Source organism: Neolamprologus multifasciatus, chromosome 22 (assembly GCF_963576455.1).
Source record: "Neolamprologus multifasciatus chromosome 22, fNeoMul1.2, whole genome shotgun sequence".
NCBI classification, from domain to species: Eukaryota; Metazoa; Chordata; class Actinopteri; order Cichliformes; family Cichlidae; genus Neolamprologus; species Neolamprologus multifasciatus.
Genome location: NC_140459.1, coordinates 22,759,636 through 22,774,361, shown reverse-complemented (window position 1 = coordinate 22,774,361; position 14,726 = coordinate 22,759,636). Strand labels below are relative to the sequence as shown.

General features: G+C 39.3%; 1 protein-coding gene across 25 annotated transcripts in view; it reads right to left on the bottom strand.

Annotated features, from left to right (window-relative positions):
- The window catches only part of adgrb2 (adhesion G protein-coupled receptor B2), a 265,546-nt gene that overhangs the window by 133,903 nt on the left and 116,917 nt on the right, over positions 1 to 14,726 (bottom strand). For 23 of the 25 annotated variants that reach the window (XM_085147628.1, XM_085147623.1, XM_085147627.1 and 20 more), the window contains exons 3-4: positions 8,889 to 8,969; positions 6,802 to 6,990 (exon numbers count right to left, since the gene is read on the bottom strand). The exons of 1 other annotated variant lie outside the window; for it this stretch is intronic. In XM_085147628.1, the coding sequence (XP_085003754.1) occupies positions 6,802 to 6,990; positions 8,889 to 8,969 (270 nt within the window). The remainder of the gene's footprint in view (positions 1 to 6,801; positions 6,991 to 8,888; positions 8,970 to 14,726) is intronic. One more of the 25 variants, XM_085147626.1, reaches the window with a different exon arrangement.

Here is a 14,726-nt window from a genome sequence, read left to right as displayed (position 1 = left end):
TGTTTGATTGTTTTGTTGTTTGTTTGTTTGGGGCATTTTTTAGCCTCCACTTGTCCAAATTTCCTCTGTTTTTTTTTTTACAAATACACTGCACACCATGGCCAGATTTACAGGTATACAAATTATGCCTGTCACACTTTGTTACCCGCTACCTGTTGCAAAGATTTATTCCAATTTCTTTAATTATGAAAAAAGCCAAAGGCAACAAATTGCCTAAAGGTACGATTGTCATGTGCAATTGGTCCTTTGTAAGCCGGCTGTTGATGTGTAGACACAACACTGATTCATCCTTCATTCAGTTAGTAGATGCCTTTTTTATGTTTAAGTGATCCATGGGTCAGTTTTAAGTTGCATAACAAACAACATTCATCTGAAAATGCTCAGGTACAAGCAGAGATGGGCAGTAACACGTTACTGAAATCTGATTACTTTTTTCAGGTAACACGTAAAGTAAGGGATTACTATTGCAAAAACGGTAATTATATTACCGTTACTTTCCCGTAGGAACGCTGCGTTACTACGTTACTAAAACCGTGATTTTTTGCAAGAATGTCCCATGACAGTGATGTAAGCGAGTGTGACGTTTGTGACACTCAGATCAACAGTGGATAATATATCGAGTGCGGGAGAGAGTATGAGCGTGCAGCATTTAAAGCGTGGAAGTACTGACCTTACTTTGAGTTTAATTCCATAAAAAGTGACAAAAACATTAGTGTCCGTTGTGCGTGGGAAGAAAACTTCTTTTTACAGTGAAAAAAACCCCTAAACAAGCACCGAGTGCGCTACCACGTAATGGGAAATTCACAGAGAAACTCGCGGATTCTTCCACTGAACGCTGTGGCACACCTGCACCAGGGTAAACCTCCGCCTACGCCACTCCTGCTGTACAGGTAAAAATAGAGCAACAGGACCCCTAGTCTTTGATGTTATTTATTTTCTGCTGTGTTTTACTTGCATCTATTTGAAAGAGTGAGTGTAAACACACACACAAAAAAATTATGTGCTGGAATGTGCAGAAAATAAGTTTAAATGTTAAACAAATTTCTTCCAGTCAGAGAATGGTGCATATAATTAAATTTTTGCTTGATGCATAAAGTTAAAAGGTTAAAACTGATAAAACAAGTTTTAAAAAGAGACTTTTCCATTTGATTACATTTTGTATGATGGATTATGCAGAAAAAGTAGAAATGGGCTGAAAGATCTATTGCTTTATCACCTATTCAGGTTGTAAATCGTGTTTTTAAAAGGTAACTAAGTAACTAAGTAATTAATTACTTTTGAAAATAAGTAATCAGTAAAGTAACGGGATTACTTTTTTGGGGAAGTAATCGGTAATTAGTTACTGATTACTTTTTTCAAGTAACTTGACCAACACTGGGTACAAGTAATTCACCAAAAAGTAATTCACCAGCCTACTGCTCAAGAGCCATTTGGAAACATTATTAGAAATTCTGGCTCCTTAGAAGCGACATATAAAGAAATTATGAGTGGGTTTTGCACAGTATTGCAACTGGATGTGTTTGGACTGAATATTATTGGGACTTCTGAGCCATTCCCAGTATTATTTCTTTTCCTCTGAAACACATTTTTGATTTTTTGGAGTCGAAAGTGAATTTTGTGATTAATTTGAAATTGCAATTTGTAGTCACTGATTTGAAAGGTAAAGTATGGCATGGGATCTATTTCTGTATCAATAATCAAGCAACCCCTTACTATCAAAATATTGAATGGAATATATTTTGCTAATATGAGTAATATCTAACCAGCATTTAATCTATTTTTTACACAGTTATCTCATTTTTAATCTTCTAAGAGGACTGCAGCAAACAGACTGCAGAACATAATACAATGCTCTGTGCTGTTACTTGCCATCTTCATCTACAACAACATGGGATTGCTTGTTAAACATGATTTATTCATTAGAATTAAATCTCCAGCTGTCAAATTCAGTACAAGTGTATCTGAAGTCTGACCATGCAACACCAATCAACTGGCCCCTAAAAACAAGCTTCAATCAGCTTTGGGACAAAAATACAATAAAAGAAAAAAGTCATTTGGAATTGAGGACAACAACAACAAAAAAACATGATGAAATATCCTCACAAACTGGCTGATGAAAGTATTAAACACCTGACCAGTTAAATTTTGAGGTATTTTGAATCATAAGCAAAGCAACACAGGCCAAATTACTGAAATACATCACATCTTTTAGTTTAACTAAGGGCTTTAAAGGGGACCTTTTTGCTATGTTGAAGTCACAGAGGGAGGTGCAAAGGAACATATTTGCAGCAGCAAGCTGAAATAAAAGTTATGAAATGATGCAAATGCAAGCAAGCTTGCACACGCATGGTTATGCACAAGTATACATTCACACAACAAACCATAATGAGCTTACAGGTAATAAAGATGCATGTTTTCTAAAGATGTCCTTAAAATCTTTGACGTTATTACACATACAGTGCTGTGTGCTGTATTGAGATATCAACTTTTAATTTTCCCATTTCTACCTTTGCAATGCATATGGTGTAATTAGACATATGCATCACATAATGTCCTTATGGATTACCATAATTACCAGCAATCTCATCTATTGTCAGAGGACCGCATGGATGCATAATTTAAACATATGTATGAATGTGCGCACATGTGTGAAGTTTGTGCTGTAAGCCTGATATGAGACCATGACTACACCCCGTTAAGTCTCTTGCTTGAATGATTACTGGAAGCGGTGTTGCTGCATTTGACAGCGCACTGACCCGGACATACTTTATTCACAATGCGCCGTTGTTCCACTTCATGTTTTAAATGTCAGTGAATCTATGCTAAATGAACAATAGCAAAACAGAACACGAGTAGGGAGTACTACTTCACTTTGCATGCTTTGGGGCACGAAATCCTTATACTTCATTGCATATTCCACAAAAAGAAACAAAAAAGAAAATGTAATTTGTGATGCCAATTACCAACTAGTTTGCTTTGTCATGAGCAAGACCATTATTTAAAATTGATTATCTGTATCACCTTAATTTAGAGGTTTTACCCAAAATTATCCAAAAAAAAAAAAAAAAAGAGTCTATTTTCACTCCATTTGCTTTCTGTCCAAGCTTTTTTTCTTTGATGTTCCCTAACTTTTGCAGTCACACACATACACACACATACTGCACAGCCTTCCACAGTTGCAGATAGATATATGCCCAGAGACATATCCACCCACACTGATACAACACCCACACCCAAACACAAATTAATGGTGAAAGAAAGAAAGACAGAAATCTGGCAAACTCATCTACCAACTGAAGTCTACACGTTGCACTCCATTTCAAGTCACTCTGGGAAAAACCAAGTGCGCATGTTTTCACTTATACTTGTGTGTTTTGTATATTTGCACAAGCAAGTCAATGTATATGGAATTGAATAGATGACATACATAAATGCATTACATATTTTGGCACAACTGGCTGTTGTTTTCTGTGCAGTAGGTCTGGAAGGGAAAACTCATGCTGGCATGTACTTTTTTTTAAAAAAAGGAAACCAACTAAAAAAAAGCAAAGCAAACTAACTTGTTTAGGAGAAAAGTAGGAAGTCACACTTTAATTCCATTTGACTATATCCTTGATTTGTGTGTTTGCATGTGTGTGCCTGCCATAAACCATAAATATCAGCTTGAATCCAAAAGTAAATAGATTACCAAATCAAGCAAGAGTGTAGATATTACGCCACAAAAGAAGAGGAGGAAAGTTTAAAAACACACACACACACATATATTTTTTTTAAGTCAATCACACAAAGTTTATTAAAGACTTTTATGTCTTTTTGCTACCACCCCCGCATTCCCCGTCTATTTTAAATTGGTGTGATCCCATTCAGGCGATCCCTAGAGTGCCCCTAAACCCCTCCAGAACCACGTCAGAAAACATCAGAGGAGCGGCGGAAAATGAAATAATAAACGGAACATAACACAGCAACCAATATCCCATCAAAGGAGCTGCTGAGGATATTAATATCGACGCTGAATGGAAAATGAGGCACTTAGACATACAAATCGGGCTGGCAAATTTGCATAAAAACAAGATTAGCATATGCACTGACAGGGAGGAAAAATGTTCCTCTGGCTTTTTTCTTTTTGGAATTGGTGGAACTAGTGGGGGTCTGAGATGCATCAGTAAACACAGAGTCTTTACTCACATGTAGTATATTCTGTGCCACATACTTTCACTGATAGGAGGAGTCGTCACTGATAAAGCTCTCACGAACATGCATACAAAAAGCTAAAAGAACTGAACTTAAAACAAAAAACAAACTTAAGTAAGGCCAAAATGTACTTTACTTTATGTGGTCAACTTTGGGTAAAAGGCTAGAATCTGTTATTATCAACTACGGCTAGGTTCATTTAGCTACCTTCACTGTATTCGTAAAAGCAATGCTAATATGGGCTAGCAGTAAACTGAAGTGTACTGACCAGAAAACATGAATGGTGTCCCTTACTATTACTGTATAGGTGGTAAGTCGTATTTTAGTTTTAATTTAAAAAAAAAAAAAGTAACTTCAAATATTATAGTTTTTTTAATTAAATTTAAAAAAAAAATGTCAGACAGTATCAAATCCCGCTTGCACCTGGGATAGTACACTTGTTGTGCATGGGCCAAAACAACAGAACGCCCCCTCCAGCTCTCGACCAATTACAGTTGTGCGATCCCACAAAACTCTCTGTTATAGGTTAACTGAAAAGACTGACAGGCCTCACAGCTCCTACATTAAAGCACGTTCAAAGACCCTCAGTAAAACTCTGCACTACACTGTAGGAGCACAACAGGTGGGTATAATATATCACTTAGTCTGTTTCAGTATTAATAAATCAAAGTCATGGGATTTTAATTATGTTAGGTACCAAAAGGAGAACTGATAACTGAGATCTCAACAACAGGCAAGAAAAATGGCAAGAAGTATTGAGTAGTTATGTTTAAAACTTTGGGTGGGCCATAGATGGGAATGACTGCTCTATGTAAAACTGAATGCAGAACAAGACTACAGAACAGCAACCCCCTAGCTTACAAAATAGGAATGCACAAAATTCACAAAACATTTTTTCCTTCTTATTGCAAACTGATAAAAGGCTACTGTAGGGTATTTGCTAGGTTTACTGTTTGTTGATTCTTGTGCCATGGGTTTAACCGCAATGCCAGAACACCATCCCAGACGGCCTTAAGCATGGAACTAAATCTATATAAAAAAGAAAGAAAGAAAGAAACTGGCTACACTGGAGAGAGGATGCCTGACACAGTAAAGGAGGGTGTGCTGACTGTACTTTTGTTAGAGTCAGCAGTTCGATCCCAGTATCGATAGTATCAATATCAACACTGGTATTGATATAGGATTAATACTAGAATGACAGTATCGATACTTCGCAAGCGCAGTATGAAGTCTAGTGAATTGTGTTCAATAAAAAAGATATTTAGTTGGTATAGGATCAACACCAGAATCTGCAGTATGGCACAACACTTTTCACTCAGCATTAGCAGTGGATTAGGGGAGGGGCCGTCAAGAGGGGCCATCGAGAGAGATACAGATCATACAGGGTTTCACCTCTGTTCTAATCAAGCAAATCAAACCAATGCAGGACAGGCAGAAATTCATAATTTCATCTAGTCAATATTAAAGCCTGGCAATCAAAGCAAAACAGAATTGGCATTGTTCAGTAGCAGCTGTGTACACTCATTCTTTAAGTGACTTCATCCTGCTTGATTGAGCGGTTTTGTGTTGCTAAAAAAAACCCACTCTTGTAGTACACATATGAAAATGTAATTTCAGTGGTATTTTGGAGGTGTCACTGCAAATTATGAGACCAATTTCAATGAAAGTGAAGAAAAAACAAACAAAAGAGAAAAAAAATCCTCGCTCGTACTTCAACTTTTGAACATTTTCCTTGCTTGCCACTGAAATGTGAGCACAGATTATTTTGCATGAAATGATGAATTCAACATTTGCTTCGACAGGCTTAGTTTCCTCTGCAAAATTAAAACATTTTCAAAAGTTCGCCTGCTCATTATGCTCTGAAAGATCAACTTGGTGATACATATAGACAAGAAAAAGGGAAAGGAAAGAAATGAAGAGTGGAAGAGCAGAGGAGAGCTAAAGATAGAGAGGCCAGGAAGTATTAACTTCAGTGATGTGGCAGGTCTAATAGATTGGGTGACATCAAACTCAAGGCTGTCAGTCTGTCTCGCTTTCTCAAACACACACACACATCACACACACAACCACAGACACCCCTTTTCTCTTTCTCCCTCTTCCAGCTTTGCCTGCATTGTGAACTGAAATAACACAGTGGCGTTCTCCTTCTGTTCAGCTAAACCGTGGTTAGATGTGTTTCGGCCGTGTGTGTGTCCGTGTTGTGAGTATACTGCCTACCTTCCTCACACTGTCATTATTTTCTTCTGTTTTCTTAACGCTTTTGTGAAAGGAAAAGAAAGAAGAAAAATAAAAACAAACCGCTGCATGGTTGAGTGAGGTTGGGTTAAAGCTACATTTTTTTGCTGTACCAAACAAAGGCGGTGGGTGTATGCGGAACTGAAGAGAGAGGACACCAGTTTTTTTTTGCTAGCATTTTTACAAAAAAAGACTCAACATAGAAAAAAGTCATAGTGTGAAGTCCATGTCGTGTTTATCTACTGTGTAAAGCTGAGCATCAGACAAATAGCACTCAGAAAAACGAAGTAACCCACCGCATTCTCGCTGTGAGCAAAAATAAAGCAGTCAGGAGAAGTGAATCAGGCACTGGTCAAAGGCAGCCGGTTAACGCACCTGAGCCTGTGATTCCGGGTTCACCTGGGCAAGAGGCCGTGTTGTTGCACATGCGTGTTTCCCGCAGGGCACCGCTGCACAGTGTCCCATAGGGAGAAGAAACACACGATCGGGTCCTCACTTGCCAGCCCTGCCCACATGTCAGAGAACACACACTCCACTGCGACCATTCCTCCGCTGCTGGGTCACCTAAGGAGCAAGATGGAGATGAACATGGAGGGGATAGTTATATACGCACAGTGTTTTTAATGATCCTGAGAGTCAGATGCACGGCTAAGGTTGAATAACAAGAGAAATCATTCTTTCCTTTTATCACTCGTTCAAATAAAACGTATTCACATTTGTAACAAGACTGCATTTTATTATCTCACAGCTTAATTTGGTGCCTTCACACGGATGTATTGCTGAAGTCTCCAAATGCATTTTTATAGAGGCAGTATGAAATTTTCAGCCAATTTCCAAGTGGTCTTGGTAACCCCACGCCACCCCACTTTCTACAAAAAAGCCCCTGCCTGCTCTGTAGGAGTGTCATGATTCTGGTGTCTCCTCAGGTCAAACAGAAAAGAGACGAGGAAGAGCTAGAAGATGATCTCAGCTCTGCAGCTCAAAGTTTATACCGCTATGTAAAAGTGGCTTGTAATGCAAAAAGCCAACAATAAAGGAAAAGAAAAAGGATTTCCATAAAGGGTAATTACAATAAATTCCTCGCTTTATAACGGAGTCCTAAAATGTCCCAACAAATGGAGCATACAGAAACTATTACTGGAGATGTGTGACAATTTTCAAGTATATTTTTCCAGTTTTCACAGAAGCACCGCCAGCATTAAAAGATGTTTGCTTTATCGATTGCTGTTTAGCGGCTCTCGGATTCCTCTGCTGTTCTGTTTACCGTAAAAAATGAAAAAACAAACAAACAAAAAAACCCATCAAAATCTGCTTTTGGAAAGCAGTGACACCGGTGCAACATCACAACAAAAAAAGACAAACAAAATTGTAACCTATGCAATTAACAAGGAGTAAAAAAAGAAACTTTTGGGAATGTGTGACAGGTGATGAAGGTGACACGATGTAGCTTTTTTTCTTGAATTATTCACACTAAGAGTGTTATTGTAAATAAATCTTGACGGGATATTAATGAAGATGATGATCATGCTCCAGGAAAGTTTTTTTTAAAGGTGATTCAATTAATTAATGGAATTATGGTAACACGTATGATCTCACCGCTAAAGGCAATTGTGTGCGTGTGTGTTTGTGGGTGTACATATTCAACTCTGTGTTCTAAGCACCCATATGAGATTAGGTGTTTAGACTTGATGGAGTCTAATTTGGAGTTCTCCAGGCAGCTGTGGAGAGGGTCCCATTGTTCCACTGAGCAACGCCCTTGAAAGCGAAAACGAGGAGCCAAGTCCCTCCACTTCTCCCTTTGTAAATTGTTTATGAGCGCCGTGTCCTTTGATGGAGGCGTCATCACATGGCAAAGAAGGAAATCAAATTAATTGCATGTCCGTTAATCGCATTACATCTTCATTAACATGCTGTGAGTCAGGGCTTAAGCTCATCACAGATGCCTAGAGGACTAGAAGAATGGGGAAGAAGCAAGGGTGGGGAGGGGTAGACAGGGTAGGATGAGGACAAGATAGACCCAGGGGTTTCCCCTCCTATTAAGGGACTTCCTCCTCTACGCCATATATATGAATATGGAAATGCATGTGCATGCAACATGGAATATCTTGTATATTTAAGGCCGATTCGTATTATATTATGTATTATACATACATACATGTGACATTCTCATGGTTAATAGATCAGTCTTTGAATAATTTACTCTTTTTTTTTCCAGTCTTTTCCATTTTCACACGCCGACTCAAAAATTTCACACTTTCACAAACTCACACAAGTGAATGATTAAAGGTGGCAGCTGCCCGAAGGTTTGCTCACCGGAAAGAAAAAGGTACACCTTACATAATTATTTATAAAACCGTTTTATAGAAAACTGAGGATTTTCAGTGGGACATACAGCCTGTAAAGGTCAGGTTGTCTTCTTTCGTTCCAGGCTCTGGGCACCATTGCACACTCATAATACTCACCTGTTTGTGCCTGAAACACACCTGGCTGGTCAGCTGATCGTGGTCTTTGGGTCTTCACCTTCAGGTCGTCATCATACGGGTCTGAAAAAAATAACAGACATTTTTTTTTTTTCATTTTAATCGTACTTAACCTCCTTTCGATTACATGGTACAGCTCAAAATATATGAGGGCTCCATGGGTTGCATGGGCAAATCAAACCTGAATTTAAAAGCTGTTGTAAATAAGCACTCATCACCATCCACATTTCACTTTTATGTTCAGGAAAAGTAAAAAAAAAAAAATACAGGAAAGCTCAAGTACATCCAAAACACGACTCTGGCAAAATAAAAGTACAAACGCCTACATTTCCTTGGCTTAGTCCTTGTAGCAGGAAATTTAAAGAACATGACGAGACGTTTTAGCACACGCAGCGCGGTAACAGATAACAGACTGTCAAATCTAGTGTATAATCTCAGAAAATCAGGAGGAAGCAAATTTGGACTGGCTCATTAGAGGGGAACATTAGGAGGGGAAAACATGAAATTTAAAAAAAAAAGTATATCTTCTTTTGAACGCATGCTGACAATGCTAATGGTTCAGCGCAGCAAACCAAGTAAATAAAAGTTCTGGTTTGGAGATGAGACTCCACACACACATATAAAATGCACTTGATCTAACAAATATGTGAACATCTCACATAAGCGGTGAGCATTCCTGGAAATGGCATTAAGTCGGTCTCTCAGAGTTAGTGAAATCACACAACATATCTAAGTCAGTTTCATCTCAGCTGGTAGAAACGTGGAGGCATGCGTACAGGCCGTTCTGTCTGGTTCAAATGGATTTGTAGGCTTAGTTTCACCAATGCAAGTCTTAATCAACTCCCTCGGCGGGGGGAAACAATCTTTTCTTTCACAGATCTTTTTTTTTCTCCATCTGGATACTTCTTACCCAATGGGATCTTTTTTGCAGCAGCTGCATTTATGGAAAAGGAGCTGACACACGTGGCGTATCTAAGGTACATTATCTGCACGGAATGTGATTGTGTGTCTCCGTATTCGATTACAGAGAGCAAAAGTGAAATTTCCTCGCGTTAGCCTCCATCAAGCAGTTGACCCAAGGAAGAACAGAGACGTTGCATATCCTCCCTATCCGGCACACACGCACACACTCACACATGCAAGTGTGAATGCCTGGGAAGTGTGTTGAGGCTCTGCCATGATTGCACAAACGCCCATTGCTACCAGCCCTTTAATTTGGCCTTTTAGAGAATCAACTCTTTGGTGGGGGAAAAAAAACTCTTTCCCCGTTTGCTCGTTTTCTGCTTTGTTCTCAACGTGATCATTTAACAAAATACCTTTTTTTTAACCAATGGGAAAAAAGTAATAATCCTGTTTACGTGCTGTCTGCGCTGTTGCAGGTTACAGCCGTGGGTAAAATAAATAACTGCTGTGCACATGTGTGGTCTGTTTGTTTGCTTTTAAAAGAAACTAAAATGAGCAAATGGTGCACCGGGAAAGTATTTAATAAGACAATTAACAGATTTCATTTTCATCTAATTGAATCATTTCTTTAAAAACAAATCACACGTCAGCATTGCATCAGATTAGACAATCAAGCACAGAACGGAGATGCACATGCCAGCATGCCCAGGGATTTGAAGGAGTTTTCATTACGCAATCTTTCTCGGGTCAGCTCGTGGTACAGACGCCCACTTACTTAGCTGCAGGTTTTACAGTCATATTTTACACGGAAAATGTGAGACCTTGAGCGAGCGTATCGTGCTCCCAGAAATTTATGGCTTGCTTTGCCACAGTCCTGGGCTTTATTGACTGTACTCATCATCGCCGCTACACTAAGATTAGTCATCCTCCTAAACAAGCAGCATTCATTAGCTGAAATATGGCGTCAAAAGGTAGCTTTTTCGCTGCTCTTTTAGTTTTACTCTCAAGCTCAAGCTTGACTCATTGTTAGATTCCTTGAAACTGCAGCCTGGGAGACAAAAGATTCAGCAAGGGTTGAAGAAAATGTCTACACTACATGACACCGTTGTTGGTAAGAAAGCACCCGTGGTTTCTGTATTATTTGCATCCAATTCAATTCAGTTTTGTTTACATAGTGACAAATGACAAAAACAGTCACCTCATGGTGTTGTAAGGTAAAGACTCTGCAACATTAATTGGCCAAGTTAAACAAAGTGTGTTAAGAAGGTGTGTTTGTTAAGGCCACCCATCCCTATATGTTCTCATCCCACATTCATCAGTGTGACTTTAGGGTAGAAAATCTGAGTGAAGCCGAATGATCTTATATATTCTATAACAGGAAACAATCAAATCATCTGCCTCGATGTATACCACTTTAACTGGACAGTCTAGATTTGTCTAGACCAATCCTGGTCCAGAGCAAATTACTTATGTCTCTTTGGACATAAGTAGGGAAGTAAAATTTATTTATATAGCACTTTTTATAGATAAAAATCACAAAGTGCTTGACAACGAAAAACAATTATGTGACAGTCATATAAGACTCCCTCACATAAGACACTGTTATGAAGATGTTGCAAGATGAGCTTGTGGAATAAAAAGTGACAATGTGTAGACAGTGTTGGGGAGTAACGGAATATATGTACCGGTGTTACGTATTTAAAATACAAAATATGAGTAACTCTGGCTCTAACATAAGCGTCCTGTTAATGTTGGTGGCATCAGTTACACAATGGACACGGAGCCAGCACAACAGAACCAGCAGTGCAAAGACTCCACCTTCAACCTAAAGAAACATCTGGAAGTAAGTTCTTTTTAAAAAACTAATGTTAGCCTACTGCAACTCCCTTGTTTCAGTTGTGGTTAGGGTTGCCAACCGTCCCTTAAAAAACGGAATCGTCCCGTATTTAGAAACAAAAGTACACGTCCCGTATTGAGCTAATAAGGGACGCACTTTGTCCCGTAATACAGTGAGAATCAAAAGTAGTCTATAAGTTTTAATGTAATTAACGCTTTGTTTGAAAACATAATTCCCAGCCCCGCCCCTGCTTTGTGACCAATGAGCTGACAGCACACGTATGACAATTCGAGTATGACAATTCAGATTACCGCTCATCTCATTGGTTGAGGAAAGGTCGCTTGCGGAGAAAATACCGGAAGACAACAGATGACCACAACAAAAAGCATGGCCAACAGGGAAACAAACGCCGACACTGCGGTGCAAGTCTCAGACGACAGTACACCTGAAGCTGGGCAAACACTGCGATTTTCAAACTGCACGATTGGCTCGCATGGGTTATAAGTTCGTAGGTCACGATGCAGGTCTCACACTATACCGCCCGATGCTCTGACGCGACCTGAGTCACACTGTGCCTCCATAAAATGAAGGTTATAACAGAAAATCTGTCGCTCGCTCTCCCTCTTTGTCTTTCACTCACACAGACACACACCACCATCAACTTTGCTAAATTACTAATGACAAACATGATCAGGCAGCTGTGATTGAGCAGCAATGTAAATCCAACTATTTTCACGGTTGTTGTGGTCGTGATAATTTGGTGATGCCACATCGAAAAGGCTCGGATGAGCTTTCCAAAGTTCTACAAGTTGTGCCTCCATCGCTTGAGTCCAGATCACACGCTGCACAGCCGTGCTGCTCCGTCTTTTTCACCGACGTTTACGTGTTTGCGCGTGAGCAGTGTGAGCGGCTGCGGTGACACCCTCACGAGCGATTGATGATCGGGAGCTGGTCGTGAGGTGTTAATCGCTTCTCGTTACCCCACGTATACTACACGATGCACGATGAAGGCCAAAATCGGGCCGATCACCAAATTGGTCGCACGACTCAAAAATCGGCTCAAAATGGGCCAAAAATCGCACAGTGTGAGCCAGGCATTAGACCAGCAATGTTTGTTCCTCTCAGAGAAAGAAAAAAAGGCTGCAAAAGTGCAGGGAAGAATGGGAAAAGGAAAACACCTGGCTGGAAAAGTGCACGATAACATCTATAAAGCGCACTGCACTGTGTGCCGGCGCACTTTTTCCATAGGCGTGCTTCTAATGGTGAGCACATGAAGAACATGAGGGGCGTGAAAGCTCGGGGAACCCTTAACCAATTTTTGTCTACCAGGCCTCGGAGAACCAGATATGGTAAACACTGGTTTGTTTGTTTTTAAACCCTCTGGTTAAGGTTAAAATGGGCATGTGCAGTGAATATCAGCGCTATGTGGCCAGAAGTGTGATAATATAATTTATTTTGTGTAATAAACAACTGCAAGGATAGATGATTACAACAAATAGATGAGTAATACATAAAAGTAATACATAGATGAATAATGATGATGAGTTATGACGCGTAATCATGGGAACAAGTGGGTTTACAAACGGGAGCAAAAGCTGAAATAATGCCTCTACTGAAGCCAATTGCACTAAATGCACTAAATGTGCACTGTTACAAGAATATTTTTCTTTCTATTGTTTTCTATTAATTTATATAATTTTAAGTTAAGCAGGACAGAGTTCTTTTAAAGAAAGATTTACTTTTATTATCAAAAGTTAAGCATGACAGGCTTCTGTTTAAGAAAGAGACCTGTTTTATTGTGTTAATGTTGTCATTTTGAGCTAAAAATAAATGGCTAAATGATTTTTGTTTCCCATGTGTTGATATCACAAAGAATACGCATCTACTTAAATCAAATTCAAGTCAAATGGTTAAAAAAAATAATTTCACACAAAAAAAGAGCTAAAAAATTCACCACACTGGGAAGGGTGAAGACAACTGGGTCGCGAGGTGTCCCTTATTTATTTCTCAGGGAGTTGGCAACCCTAGTTGTGGTAGCTACCTGGGTTATGTGCCACCTCAATATCTTTGATGTACTATTGTTGTGTGATTTATTACTATTACTGCATTACAATCTGCTGGCTGCAAATAATCATGTGCAGTTCTGAAAGCAGACAAAAAGAAAACATATTACTGATACAGAAATACGAGATCACTGCAGCCTTACCTAATGTCAGCCCTGCTGTTACTCATTTTATATTAAGATTTAAAAATCTAGTTGGTATTGCTTTCAGAACTCGAAGTTAATGCAGCCTTCATTAACAGTAATAAATCACACAGCAATAGTACATTCATGTAGTTGTAAAAAGCATGACAATATATAAAGTAATCCAAAGTATTCATAATACGTTACTCACATTGAGTAACTTAACAGAATACATTACAAACTACATTTTGGGGCATGTATTCTGTAATCTGTAATGGAATACATTTTTAAAAAATAACCTTCCCAACACTGTGTGTAGAACAGTGAGCAGATATGGTGGAGACTAACTGCGACTGAAAATACACATGGTAACGAACTATGGAATTTTAATGAGACATGGCAAAGTTGAAGGAGTCACCGAGTTTGTGAACCAGTGAGTGAACAAGACAGTCGTGGTGCGCTTCCACTGGGGTGCTGAAGTGTTGCTGTGCTTCCTAGCACTGGACACATGATGGACAAGCCATTAGAAAGTGATGATCGATGGTTGACAGTTGCTGTCCCTCTCCTTCTTCTTATGATTGGGTGCATGCCGCTTGCGGGCTGTCTTTTCCCAGACTTCAAAACTAAATGAATATAGCGACTCGCTTACAAACTTTCTTCATCCATCTTCTTCTGCTTATCCAATTCTTATCCGGAGGTGGGTGGCTGTCCCAGCTGTCATGGGCCAAAAGGCAGAGTACACCTGAAGAAATCACCAATCTGTTGCAGGGCTAACACATCAAGACAAACAACCATTCACACTCACTTAGGCTACGTCCACACGTACCCGGGTACTTTTGAAAATGCAGATTTTTCTATGCGTTTGCACCTTTCGTCCACACGTTAACGGCGTTTT